The 14,779-nt window shown below is 41.4% G+C and overlaps 1 protein-coding gene across 1 annotated transcript in view; it reads left to right on the top strand.

Moving 5' to 3' along the window:
* The window catches only part of LOC120935690 (alkaline phosphatase-like), an 84,854-nt gene that overhangs the window by 66,877 nt on the left and 3,198 nt on the right, over positions 1–14,779 (top strand). Inside the window, exons 9-10 of the mRNA XM_040347743.1 lie at positions 1,955–2,146; positions 11,846–11,962. Coding sequence (XP_040203677.1) covers positions 1,955–2,146; positions 11,846–11,962 — 309 coding nt within the window. The remainder of the gene's footprint in view (positions 1–1,954; positions 2,147–11,845; positions 11,963–14,779) is intronic.

The following is a 14,779-nucleotide window of genomic DNA, read 5'->3' as shown; positions in this document are numbered from 1 at the left end:
TCTTTTTTTTTTTTTTTTTTTCTCTTTTATTTTTATATTCGGCCTTGGTTCTTTTTTGTCCTATGTGTCATTTTTTTTCTGTTGATTTTATTGTTTCCTTCCTGGAGACTCTGGTTGCAATGTTGTCACCTACTAAGAGGCCATTTTGGCCGCTCACAATTTTTTGTTTCGGGTTCTTGTCATAATTGTTCCTGTTGTGTTATATGCTGGTGGGAGTCCTGCTGTGGGCGATAGCCATTGGGCTGACTCTCTACCACTACGTATTCATGACTGTACCCTGACTGTGACACCTTATGCTGTTCATGTATAACTTGTTAAAATTCTAATAAACATATTTTCAACTCTAAAATATTTTTTTACAATATTATTTTATTTTACATTTTTTAGGAGCCCCATTGGTTTTTTTTGGTGAAACGTCAAGGGTCTAAACAGACCCCTGATGTCTCAATTTTGAGACAGAGAAAGGGACAGAGGACATAGATTTCCTAGTCCCTTTCTCTGCAGCCTCAGCTGCATTGGAGAGTGAACGAATGGGAAGTGCTCTGTGCTGAGCAGCTTCCTGTTCATTCACAAACTGAAGCATAGTAAATATTGTTTACTATACTTCAGTTGAGAATGAACACAGGCGATATCTGTACAGATCATTCACTGTGTTTATTCAGAAAAGGAAGAGGCCGGTAAATCAAATATTTACTTGCCCCTTCCCCTGCTTTCCATCCTGAAACATCCCCAGCAGCAGCCAGCGGAAGATAGGAGGGTGGCTGGCAGCAATGCAGGGGGGAGACAGTTGGCCCCAAAAACTGGGGGAACGGACAAAGCACAGGGTGATTAGGGTATGCCAAGGCACATCCAGCACACCCTGTGCACACACCAATGGGTAATAACAAAATACTCTTTTTTTGTCCTGTGCCACAATCAAGAGAATCACAGAAAAAACAATAACCTGAGGACAAAGGATGAGTTAATACTATGCAATGTACAACATAGCATTACAGTGGTCAGTGGTATGTTACATAGTGGCCCTTATATTGTCAGTCAGTGGGGGATAAAATGTCTTGGCATTGGTGGTCAGTGGCTGCCAGAGGGACAGTAGGGAGGAAAACATTCCCTGGTGTTGGTGGTCAGTGGAAGGAAGAAATTGCCTGGCATCAGTGAGAGGAAAAATATGAGGCAGGGAAAGATCTGGAGGGTTCTAAAGCTGGGGAGCTGGGAGCTCTGGGTCTTAGGTACTTTAGGAGACCTGAGGAACTCTGGGAGGATGCCTGGCAGGGTCTGAGATTGGGGTGTTGCTTGAAAAGGAAGCTGCGGGAGGTCAGGGGAGGGGGGGGGCAGGCTCCTAAACTGGGTGGGGAGTCCTCTGACAGGGGAGGTATGAGGATGTGGGCTCTGGGGGTCTTGGAGAGATCTGGGATAGGTATAGAGGCTCTGTGGTTGAGGTGGTTACCCTGCCTTGCCTGCAACTGCTTTTTCAGATCTCCTGCCAGTGTAGGTACCCAGCAGGAAGTCAATAAAAGCTTCTTTTTTGTCTGGTCATATGATAGGTTACATTCCAGGGTTGACAGGAAGAGGGGCAGCTATCCTTCACTCCTTGGCAGGGGCCTTTTCTTGCAGACATTGGATTCACTGGCAATATATTCACCACGGGGTATAACTGAGCTACTAACACATTACACTATATGGTTATAATTCATACATTGCATCAAATTAAATATTACTAAATAAACATTTATTTTTTGAAAGTTCTTCCTGAAAATGGTTGTGATTTGCAGACCTGGAAAAGAGCAATAATAACGGATAGCATTTAAGTAAAGTACTGAAAAGCCAGTTACCTTTCTTCCTCCAATCGTGACACTTTCATTGTTAATGTGAAGTGATTGAAACAAAGTTTGAGATTCAGTTAAAACATAAAATGTATGAATTTATTACAAAAAGCTAACATTATTTAATGCTTTAAGTGGCAGAATTGACCATGGTCACCATGATACGAATGCCAAGAATTCATTGACTGAGGCTGTTGAATTTGACAAAGCCATCCGCAGGGCTGGACAGATAACATCTGAAACTGACACACTAACTGTTGTAACTGCTGACCACTCCCACGTTTTTACCTTTGGTGGATACACAGATCGTGGCAACAGTATTTTGGGTATGAATTTTAACATTTTAAGTATTTTTACAGATATTTTATTTGTAATATTTTGAATTATAAAAGTCAAAAAAGGGCAACAACGAGTGCGATATTTGACACTGTTTTTGCTAAACCAATGCATTAATATCTTTTTCGATGGATGTACAGTAGTAGCAATTCTCAATGAATTCTCAAGGTGCCTATCAGATGCTCTTGTTCTAACTTTGCCCTTTGTGTGCTTTATCCTTGAAAATAGTTGCTCACAAATAGAGGAGCTGCTGAAAACTGATATGGGTGAGGCATGATTGTGAGGAGTTTGATTTTGAAGTGAACGGACATTCCCAAACCAACATCACATCCACAGCTAAGGAAAGTTGTTTAAGAACAATTATCCATCCTGCTCCTTTTTGAATTTTCTCATCATTGTTGGAGAAAATAAAAAAAATTTAAACAAAATTCTACTAGCGTAAGGCCAGCTTCAGGGGCATGTACCAATGCAGTAAGTGTTGTTTATTGAGACCCACCTTCTTATATATACACTAAAAGAGAATTTAGAAGATAAAGTTAATGAACTTAAATAGGAGTGTGTGTGTGTGTGTGTATATATATGTATATATATATATATATATATATATATATATGTGTGTGTGTGTACGCGCACGTGCATATATATGTATCTATGTAAAAAAATGTCTTCTGTTTATTATTAGGGGAGGGGAGCTTAAGATTTAAGAATTGGGTTTGTATTTTTACATAAGTCTGATAATGTTTGCCATCATATCCTTTTGAAAAACAATAAAATTATTGAATATAAAAAAGAAAGTGAGGCCAGAACTGATTGGCCCCATAAGGGATAATGGAGGGAATTTGGTTACAAAAGACAAAGAGAAGGCAAAGGTTTTAATTGCATTCTGCCATAAAGTTCATAGTAATCAAGACTGTTAATAACACGTCACAGAATACACCCTCATAGCTAACAGAATCAAATATCAGAAATAGACTTGAAAAATGTAACATAAATAAATCACCAGGACCAAGCGGCTTACACCCGAGGGTCCTTAACCCCTTCCATACAGGGCATTTTCATCCCCTTCCTGCCCAGACCAATTTTTAGTTTTCAGCGCTGTTGCACTTTGAATGACAATTGCGTGGTCATGCAACACTGTACCCAATTTAAATCTTTATGTTTTTTTCCCCCCACAAATAGAGCTTTCGTTTGGTGGTATTTGATCATCTCTGCGGTTTTTATTTTTTGCGCTATAAACAAAAGAAGAGCGACAATTTAAAAAAAAACACAATATTTTTTACTTTTTTATTTAATAAATGTCATTTTTTTTTTTTTTAAATTGTATTTAAAAAAAAACATTTTTTTTCCTCAGTTTAGGCCGATACGTATTCTTCTACATATTTTTGGTATAAAAAAAAACGCAATAATCGTATATTGATTGGTTTGCGCAAAAGTTATAGCGTCTACAAAATAGGTGATAGATTTCTGGCATTTTTATTTTATTAATTGTTTTACTAGTATTGGCGGCGATTTGCAATTTTTTACTGTGACCGTGACATTGTGGCAAACACATCGGACACTTTTGACACGTTTTTGGGACCATTCACATTTATACAGCGATTAATGCTATAAATATGCATTGATTACTGTGTAAATGTGACTGGCAGGGAAGGGGTTAACCACTAGGAGGCGCTGAAGGGGTTAATATGTTCCCTAAGGTGTGTTCTAACTGTAGGGGGGAGGGGACTCTCAAGGGGAGGACACCGATGTGTGTTCCTCTGTACTGGGAACACACATTGGTCTCCTCACCGCTGACAGGAGGTGGATCTGTGTGTTTACACACACAGATCCACACTCCTGCCGTGATTACCAGCAATCACGGGTGCCCGGCGGCAATCGCGGGCGCCGGGCACCCGCACCGGGTCAAGAGCGCTGCCGCGGGCGCGCCCAAGATCAACGGGAACACAGGACGTCATATGACGTCCACCCGGATCAAGAGAGGGTCCCTGCCGGCGTCATTTTACAATGCGCCCGTAGGGAAGTGGTTAAGGAACTCAGTCAGGTGATAGCTAGACCATTGTTCCTAATTTTCATGGACAGTTTACTGACTGGAATGGTACCAGCTGATTGGAGAAAAGCCTACGTGGTGCCAATATTTAAAAAAGGGCCAAGATATATCCCTGGAAACTACAGTCCAGTTAGCCTATCATCAATAGTCTGCAAGCTATTGGAGGGGATGATAAGGGACTTTATCTAAGAGTTTAGTAATGAAAACTGTATCATTAGTAGTAATGAGCATGGATTCATGAAGAATCGTTCTTGCCAGACCAATCTATTAACATTCTATGAAGAAGTAAACTGCCATCTAGATAAAGGAAGGGCTGTAGATGTGGTGTATCTGGATTTTGCAAAAGCATTTGATACAGTTCCCCACAAATGTTTACTCTACAAACTGAGGCCTGTCAGCGTGGACCATAGGGTGAGTACCTGGATTAAAAACTGACTACGGGCAGGTCCAAAGGGTGGTGATAAATAGTGAGTACTCGGAATGGTCCAGTGTGGTAAGTGGGGTTGCCCAAGGATCTGTCCTGGGACCATAGGCGTGTGCAGCCTATTGCATTAGGGTGTGCACCTCAAAGCTCAAACACATATACATGTGTGACATATCTACTGGCCTCTTCCCCACTATCCATCCTGAAACAATAGGGGTGAGCAAGGAGGACCTGGGCAGCAGAAAGATTACGAACAGGGACAGGAGGGGTGGCATATATTGGTACCGATCTCCATGTATTTTGCTCCTGTAGCTGCTGAATGTCAGGGAGAGGGATAGGAGGAGAAGCCTGCTTTCAGCTGCTGTGGGAGGAAAATACAGATCGGTTCCACTTTATCCCAGCCCCGCTGCTCTTCTTGTCCAGATTCTGGGCCTCGACAAGGAAGGATCGCAGTTTACCTGTCACCTGCCCACGATCGGCAGGTAGATCACAATTGATGGGTTGCCAACCTCAGGATTAGGGTGTGCCCAGGCATGCCTATGCCTGGGACGAATTCTGCTTAATTTATTCACAAACGATATAGGGGATGGGATAAATAGCTTAATCTCAATATTTGAGGATGATATAAAGTTAAGCAGGGCAATAACTTCTATACAAGATGTTGAAACCTTACAAGAAAACCTAAGTAAATTAATGGGTGGGGCAACTTCATGGCAAATTAGGTTTAATGTTGAAAAATTTTAAGTAATGCATTTAGGTGTTAAAAATACGAACGCAAGTTTTTTGCTAGGGGAAGAACCTCTGGGAGAATCTAGACTGGAAAAGGAACTAGGGGGCCTAGTAGATCACAGGCTCAGCAATGGCATGCAAGTTGCTGCAAGCAAAGCCAAGAGAAGAATGCCCTGGTTCAGCCGCATCTTGAGTATGCTGTCCAGTTCTGGGCACCAGCCCTCAAGAAGGGTGTGCTGGAACTGGAGAGAGTCCAGAGAAGGACAACAAAGCTAATAAAGGGACTAGAGGATCTCAGCTATGGGGAAAGACTACAAGCATTAAACTTATTCTCTCTGGAAAAGAGATGCTTTTGGGGGGATATGATAGAGATGCACAAATACCGTACTTATGACCTTAGTATAGGGGGGGAAACTTTTCAGTGAAAGAGAGTTTAAAAAGACATGTGACCATTCATTGAATTTGGCAGTGGTTTAACCTTAAACTGCGTAGAGGGTTCTTTACGATCAGAGTGGTAAGGATGTGGAATTCTCTTCCACAAGCAGTGGTATCTGTAGGGAGTGTCGATAGTTTAAAAAAACTATCTAAAACTAAGGGATATACGATTTATTATTGACATAAACACAAGCACCCTCTGGCCCCGTACACACGACCGAGTTTCTCAGCAGAATTCAGCCAGAAACTCGATCGGAGCCGTATTCTGCCGAGAAACCCGGTGGTGTGTACACTTTTGGCCGAGGAAGCCGACGAGGATCTCGTCGGGCCAAATAGAGAACATGTTCTCTATTTTCTCGTTAGTCAATGAGGAAACTTGGCTCGCCGAGATCCTCGGCGGCTTCACAAGGAACTCGACGAGCAAAACGATGTGTTTTGCCCGTCGAGTTCCTCGGACGTGTGTACGGGGCCTGACACACAACAGGTTGAACTGGGTGGACTGGTGTCCTTTTTCAACCTTACCGACTATGTAACTATGGACACAGGCATCCAACACACCTGGACGCTATAGATGCAGAAGATTCTCTACCCCGTGTAGCTTTGCAAATGAGTAACGATCAGAGGTATGGGAGGCTGGACAGGTCAGTGTTATAACTGTTCTTGTACAGGTGGTCAGCTTATCTCTCAGCTTTATATTTCATAACTGGACTTAAAATAAAAATAGTGCAATCAGTCTTAGAACATGAAGTCAATCAAAAAACTGCAGTTTTTGAGTGACTGGTTATCTTTTCAATTAGTTTTTATTACATTTTTCCGATAAGAACAAGTAAAGCAAAGAACAACACATTGTAATACAAAGAGCAATGTTCAGAATAAGAATACTTTGTAATGGTCTTTTTCACTTACACCAGTGTACAATACTTTACAATCTATCAGGAACCACGTATCCTACTACACAATGTGGAGCCACGGCTTCCTGCATAGGTAAGGTACTGGTGTATAGCCTAGTCTGTTCAAAATAATACAGTAGAAAATAGAACACACACATCCAGTTCTAGGCAATTGTGAAGAGATCACTACATATACTATGCCATAGAGCAATTAGTTTTTTCCTAAGAAATGGTATGATCACCAAGTTAATATGAAAGAAAAACAGCTAAATAATGATAAAAAAAAGGAAAATTAAACTAGAAAAATAAGAAAACAACTGTACCTTATGAGACAGATGCTGCCATCTAATGGGTATATATGGAAGAGAAAATACTATTATAAAGATTTGTTACGGTTCAGGAAACTTCGAAGTCCAAGGTAACCATTGAGTTTTAAAGGAGAGACTCAAGTTAGACTGACCTGCAAAATATTTTTCATACGAGTACTGCGTAGAAACTCTCTGAATGACCTCCCTAGTATTGGGGGGCCAGGGTGGATTTCCATTTGGAAGTTATAGTTAGGCGGGCTGCTATCAGTACATGAGTTATTATATTTCTAAATTGAGATGGGATATTGGTAATATTAATATTGAGGAGGGCTAGTTGGGGATTAGGTTTTATAAGAAACCCTGTAATAGAACAGATTAATTTAAATACAGCAGACCAAAAACTACGTATGCTTTTGCAGTCCCAACGAATATGATTAATATTGCCTTTAGCTCCACAAAGTCTCCAACATAAAGGAGTTTTTGTTGGAAATATCAATGACATTCTGACTGGTGTAAGATAAGATCTATGAAGAATTTTCATCATGTTATCCCAATGATTGGTACAATGGGAGTATTTATATGTCGCTTGAATCGCAGATCTCCACTCAGAATGGGAGTGGGAGGAACCCCAATCTTTTCCCCAGTTAATCATATGTGAAGTTTTGGAAAAGTTGTTTCTATATTGTAAAATGGAGTAGAACCAGGAAAGTCCTTTCGGTTTAAGGTAACAAGTGTGGAGATAGTTTCACATATCTGTAGGTAAGGCATACTTTGTCTCTGATTGTGTAAGTTGAAAATGTTTTAGTTGAGTGAGGGAATATGCCTGCACAACAGATTGTCTGGCGAGAACTTCTTGGACCGTAGTGAGATTATCCTTTTTCCAGGAGGTTGTGAGCAGATCCGGGATCAGGTGTTCAAGAATTTGAAGATGAGTTATTGTTTGACTGGTTTTAGTTTTGGGGTTTATGTTTAGTTGAATATTGCACCACACTGAAAGTGTTGCCTCAATAGACGGTAGAGTGGGGCCTGTTAACGGTAATTTAGTTAGCTTGGCTAATAGTAAAGAGGGTAAATATTTGTTTTTTAGAACAAGCTTTTCTATTCTGACCCACAACTTAGTCGGCTTTGGTTCAAACCAAGCTTTCATTTGATCCTAGACAGCCGCTCTATAGTAGTTGCGGAGTATTGGAAAGCCTGTTCCCCCTGAAGACCTGTGTCTCTGTATAGTGGAAAATGTGATCTTATGCATTTTGCCTTGCCAGACAAACTTCCTAAAAAGTCTATCCGTAAGGACAAAAAAAGATTCTGGTATATTTATAGGCATAGTACGAAAATAATAGATAATTTTGGGTAGGAGGATCATTTTTAAGGCAGCTATCCTGCCTAACCAAGATAGTTCAAAGGTAGCAATATGTGCCAGGTCAGTTTTAATGGTGTCAAGTAGTGTTGCTCACGAATATTCGCATTTCGAATATTCGTTACGAATATGGCATATTCGAATATTCGCGAATAACTCGAATTTCGTGGCCAAAATTCGCTATTCAGAATATTCGTATTTTTTCAAATTTATTTTTAAAACAGATCACATCCTATCGACGTCTAAAAGCATTGCTGGTATGATTAGAGACCCTGGGCCAAGTAGCTAAGCTGAGGCGATCCTTTTATGTTGCTGAATATTCGCAATCACGAATATTCGATTTCCGAATATTCGTGAATACTTTCTCCGCCCTTCTTTTGCATCAGAGCCAATCAGAGTTCTCCTACCACAGTTGTCAAAATCTCGCAATCAATTTCGCATTCGCATTAGCGAAATTTCGATAAAATATCACCAATATTCGATTTCCGAATATTCGCGAATACTTTCTCCGCCCTTCTTTTGCATCAGAGCCAATCAGAGTTGTCAAAATCTCGCAATCAATTTCGCATTCACATTAGCGAAATTTCGATAAAATATCACCAATATTCGATTTCCGAATATTCGCGAATACTTTCTCCGCTCTTCTTTTGCATCAGAGCCAATCAGAGTTCTCCTACCACAGTTGTCAAAATTTCGAAATCAATTTTGCATTCGCATTAGGGAAATTTCGCCCAATTTTTTTTTTTATAAAATATCACGAATATTCCATTTTAGCGAATATTTCACGAATATTCGTCTATATATTCGTGATATATCGCAAAATCGAATATGGCGTATTCCGCTCAACACTAGTGTCAAGAAGTGTAGTAAAATTAGTATCATAGGTATTGGTGGTAGGGGAGACTATCTTAATGCCTAAGTATGGAAGGGAATCGGCCATCCATTAAAAAGGAAAACGCTCCTTATGTCGAGATATCTGTTTTTTTAGAAATATTAATAGGTAATATACATGACTTATTAACATTCAACTTATAATATGCTACTGCACCAAACTGTTGTAATATTTCCTGTACCCTTGCCAGGGAAGAAGCCGGATTTGTCACTGTCAATACTACGTCATCAGCAAAGGGGCCTATTTTGTGGACGTCTCCTGCTACGTTTATCCCTGAAACCCCCCTATCAGTTCTGATAGCCTCAGCTAGAGGTTCCATCATTAGAGTGAAAATAATAGGGGATAACGGGCACCCTTGGAGGGTACCATTAGTAATGTAAACATTTTCGGAAATGGCATTGGACGAGAAAACCATAGCTGATGGATGGGTATATAACGTAGATATCGCTGACAATATAGAACCTTGAAGGCCAAATTTTTGTAGAGTTGCCCTAAGGTAGCCCCAATACACCCTATCAAAGGCTTTTTTCTGCGTCCAATGCCAAAAATGCTGCAGGAGTCCACCTTTTTTCCAGTAGGTATAATAGTCGCCTGGTACCATCAGGAGCCTGTCTCTGTACGAAACCCACCTGATCAGCCCTCACCAAGAACGGAGTAATAGCAGCTAGCCTATTCACTAAATCTTAGCATAGATCTTAAGATCAGTGTTTAAGAAAGAGATGGGCCTAAAGCAGTGGTTCTCAACCTGGGGGTCAGGACCCCCTTGGGGGTCAAATGACTATTTGCCAGGGGTCACCAAATCCTGGGCTGTTCCTGAAGCTCACACTGCTCTCCCGGCCCTTTTGTGGCCGCCCACTCAGTTTACGGCATGGTTGGGGGGTAGAGTAGAGGTCATCTGACTTGTAAGGAATGTGAAGTGGGAGGGGCTGGAGGAGAAACTATCTCCTGATTTTGGCATAGGTGTCACTGCTGCCAGCCACCACAAAGTCGGAGACACAGTGAGTAACAATACCTGTGATTTATAGTTTATAGTTAATTTATAGAGGACCTTGATTAAGAGCCCCTAAGTTGGCTGATCAGAACTCCCCCGCCAGCACTGCCACCCATCCCAACTCCCCGCCAGCACTGCCACTCATCCCAACTCCCCGCCGGCACTGCCAGTCATCCTATTCCCCCCACCAAGGAGTAAAAGAAGGAATAAAAATAGAGAATACATGGAAGGGAGAGGAAAAGAGGGGGAGAAAGAAAGAAAAAGCGAGAGGAAGAATAAGGGAAAGAACAAGAAAGACCCTAACCCTAACCCCAGAGAGAGGGATGGGGGGAAAAAACAAACAAGAAATTAGGATAGAGAGAGATAAAAGGGAAAGAAAGGAAAACAAAGAGAAAGCATGATATATCCTAAAATGTACCATAAGGGCTTTATTACTGTACGAGTGGAAGGGACTCGGGGAGTGCTAAATGTCCGTTGGTTTTGGGGCACAAATTACTTGTCTTGCCTTGGGTGCTGACAGCCCACACTACAAATTTATTTTTACTGTTAGGGGTCCCCACAACTTGGGAAATTTTATCAAGGGGTCACGGTACTAGAAGGTTGAAAAAAACTGGCCTAAAGTTTTGTGGGGAATCCGGCTTCTTACCTGGTTTAGGTAGAGTAACAATAGTATGAATGAATGAATGAATGAATGAATGAAAACTTATATAGCGCGGCACATGCAAACTAAATCGCCTCTGGTAGACGAAGAAGATGCATCTCGAAAACGGTAAGTACAGCTCATATTTTAAAACAACTAGCCGATTCCCCTAGACAAAACGAGCATCCATCTAGCATCCATCTAAGGGGAAAAATTGTTTTATGGGTGAACTCCCGCTTTAATGAGGGCAAAGTGAGTGAACTAAGAAATGAGTTAATAGATAGATCAGTGGGTTGTGGGGTATCTTTGTCAAGATGGAGGTTATAAAGATCCCTATAGTATTTCATGAAATCATTGGCAATCTGTGTCGGATGATGTACAAGTGTGCCTGAATGTGGATCTTTGATATTGGGTAATTTAGCCTGTTGTAGTCGTTTGTTTATATATTTAGCCAGTACTTTCCCCGCTTTGTTGCCGTGTGCACATTGCTTTTGTTCGTCTCAGGAAGCCCTGATGTGTAGTAATAAGTAATAGGCGGAGTTTGTGTCTACAGTTGAATAAATCAGTTTCAAGTGCGGGAGAGGGGTTTTGTTTGTGCAGAGCTTCCAATTTTTTAAGCTCCTCTTGTAAACCGTTCAGAGTGACTGGTTATCATACCACAGCAACAAACAAAACATAGGGCCATATTGGATGCGCAAGTAACAACCAATGCATTGGTCATAAAGTATGTACTAAATACAGCACGTGTGTTAAACATATGAAGGCTCTGTCAGCCTATTTCTCTGATTCTAATTATGAATCAATACTGCAAATATTCCCAAAGCACCTGCATGGAAGAGCAGCTGTCCACCTGTGAGTACCAACTGAGATTACATATTTTGATCTGATGTATTTTGAAGGTGCTCGCTCAATATTCACAAGTTTGTATGTCTTTTATACGATCAAATTTAATTGTTAAAAATGTTGACTTTTGCAGGAAAGGCCCCCGGCAGCGCTAAAGATGGTATGCCATATACAAGCTTGTTGTATGGCAATGGACCTGGCTTCAAAATTGTTAATGGAACTCGTGAGAATATTACCAGCATTGCCATAGGTAAAAAATATAGAATTTTTGTCCACATATAACTTCTGTCCCTGCTTTCAAGTTTGACAAGCTAATACCTGTAAGGCAGACTAGTGTGCAAGTAATAGAGCCTATAAAGTAAAGGGCCGCAGATACAGTTCATTACAGCACCTATGTTCTTCTACCATTCATTCAGAAATAAGGATGAGCCTCAGATTCAGACCATACTTTATATAGTGGTAGATTAAATATGGCAACGTCCTACAAGGCTAGTTGTTAGGGAGCTGGTCTTCCAAGCAACCAGTGCTGCATCTCCACTGAGGCTATTTTTTCTGAGAGCGTGGGGATTCCTGTCTGACAGGTGAATATAAATGAAGGAGTGGAGATGATGGCTGACATCGCTGACCAGATATGGTCATGGGAATATTTGATAAATGACATCATTCATCATCCCTTCTCCTTTGTTTCCATTCATCTTGTCAGGAAGTTTAAACGATTAATCAAGTCAGTCATATAAATTATTTACTTGATATGCAATAGTGCCTCTAGCCTTTCGGCATAAAATAAAATTAATAAATATAAATACACTGACTCAATTAATTAACATTTACTCACATCTGATTGGGGAGTAATATTACCGATTAACTAATTGTTTACTTAGTCAGTGGTTTCACTGGTCCACCAGATGAAGCTCTAATGCCGCGTACACACGATTGGATTTTCGCTCAAGCTTGGCTTGCATACACACGGTCACACAAAAGTTCTCTGACAGTGACGTACAACACTATGACGAGCCGAGATAATGAAGTTCAATGCTTCCGAGCATGCGTCAAATTGTTTCCGAGCATGCGTCGGAATTTTGCGCGTCAGAATTGCTACAGACGATCGGATTTTCCGATAGGAATTTTTTCCGTCTGAAAATTTGAGAATCAGCTCTGAATCTTTTGCAGAAATTCCGACAGCAGAAGTCCAATGGAGCAAACACACGGTCAGAATTTCCGTTTAAAAGATCACATCAGACTTTTGAGGTCGGAATTTCCGATCGTGTGCACTAGACTATAAATAACTAGATCCCTAAAATGGATCTTCTAGAAATAAAATTGGAATTTATTCAATTCAAATTTATATGGGATAGAAGATTTTTATCCCTTACTTCTGAAAACATATATTGTGAAATTCTGACTGTGATTCCATTCTGAAAAGAACTTTAACCACTTCGTTACCGGGCCTATTTTGGCACTTTTCTCCTTTATGTAAAAATCTAAATTTTTTTGCTAGAAAATTAATCAGAACCCCCAAACATTATATTTTTTTTTAGCAGACACCCTAGGGAATAAAATGGCGGTCATTGCAACTTTTTTTCTCGCACGGTATTTGCGCAATCATTTTTCAAACGCCTTTTTTTAGGGAATTTTTTTTTCATGAATTAAAAAATAACAAAACAGTAAAGTTAGCCCAATTTTTTTGTATAATGTGAAAGACGATGTTACGCCGAGTAAATAGATACCTAACATGTCACGCTTTAAAGTTTCGCACACTCATGGAATGGCGCCAAACTTCGGTACTTAAAAATCTCCATAGGCGACGCTTTAATTTTTTTTACAAGTTACTGTTTTTGAGTTACAGAGGAGGTCTAGTGCTAGAATTGTTGCACACGCTCTAACGCACGCGATGATACCTCACATGTGGGGTTTGAACAGTGTTTACATATGTGGGCGGGACTTGCATGCGCATTCGCTTCTGTACGCGAGCGACCGGGACAGGGGCGTTTTAAAATTTTTTTTTTTTTTTACTTCATTTTTTTTTACACTTTTTTTTACATTTTAGTTTTTTGATCACTTTTATTCCTATTACAAGGAATGTAAACATCCCTTGTAATAGGAATCACTGTGACAGGTCCTCTTTATGGAGAGATGTGGGGTCAATAAGACCCCACATCTCTCCTACAGGCTTACAAGCATGAAATCGGAAAAAAAAAAACACTGATTACATGCCGACAGCCGCGATAGCGGCTTTGTTTACTTCCGGGTACCGGGCGTGACGTCATAACGTCACGCCCGGTCCTCCGACGGTCATAGAGATGACTGTGACCTTCTGGTCACCAGTCATCTCTATGCTTCACCAACGAGCGCCGGCCGATTCGCTCTCACCGGATGGCGGCGGGAGGGGGGGACGTCCCCTCCCGCTGCCTAGAAGAACGATCGAGCGACGGAACCGCCGCTTTGATAGTTTTTCTGGTGCACAGAATCGCCGGCTGAAGACGGCGATATCTGAATGATGCCTGCAGCTGCAGGCATCATTCAGATATCACCCCACAAAGCCGAGGACTTCCCAGGGATGTCCTCGGGTCTGAAGTGGTTAAAGTGTTTGTTAACCCCCACCCCCCCAAAAAAAACTGATCCTGTTCCCTTAAAGCACATCATACAGCACGGTGCTTGTGCTGTGTCATTTGGCCCCCTGTATACCCTAAAAAACCTGGCTGATCCTGCCTGGCTATGCCCTCCCCCCTGCAAGCAGACCAGGATAATCATGGCTGCTAAGCCCCTGATACCGTGGTCTATTTGCCTCCTCCCGCCTCCCCTCCCTGCTCATACCCAGGCCCCCCCCTGCTCCTGATCCTCCCTTACCTATCATAAATCTTCTTATCCCCCTGTATCATTAGAACATCTGCCCCTGTGCCTGTGTAATGTAAAAAACTACACTGATCTGTACCTGTATAAAAGTCTCCCGGCGCCCAGCTCATTGTGGGCTCTCTATCACCCGCCTCCCCGGCTGACGTCAGGTGGGCGGCTTCCCCCCCCCACTGCAGCAGTGAGCCGAGACACAATAGAGAGAAGAGGAATCAGC

The sequence above is a fragment of the Rana temporaria genome, chromosome 4 (genome assembly GCF_905171775.1).
Source record: "Rana temporaria chromosome 4, aRanTem1.1, whole genome shotgun sequence".
NCBI classification, from domain to species: domain Eukaryota; kingdom Metazoa; phylum Chordata; class Amphibia; order Anura; family Ranidae; genus Rana; species Rana temporaria.
Note: the sequence above shows the minus strand (reverse complement) of the source record. Positions and strands in the feature narration are given on the sequence as shown.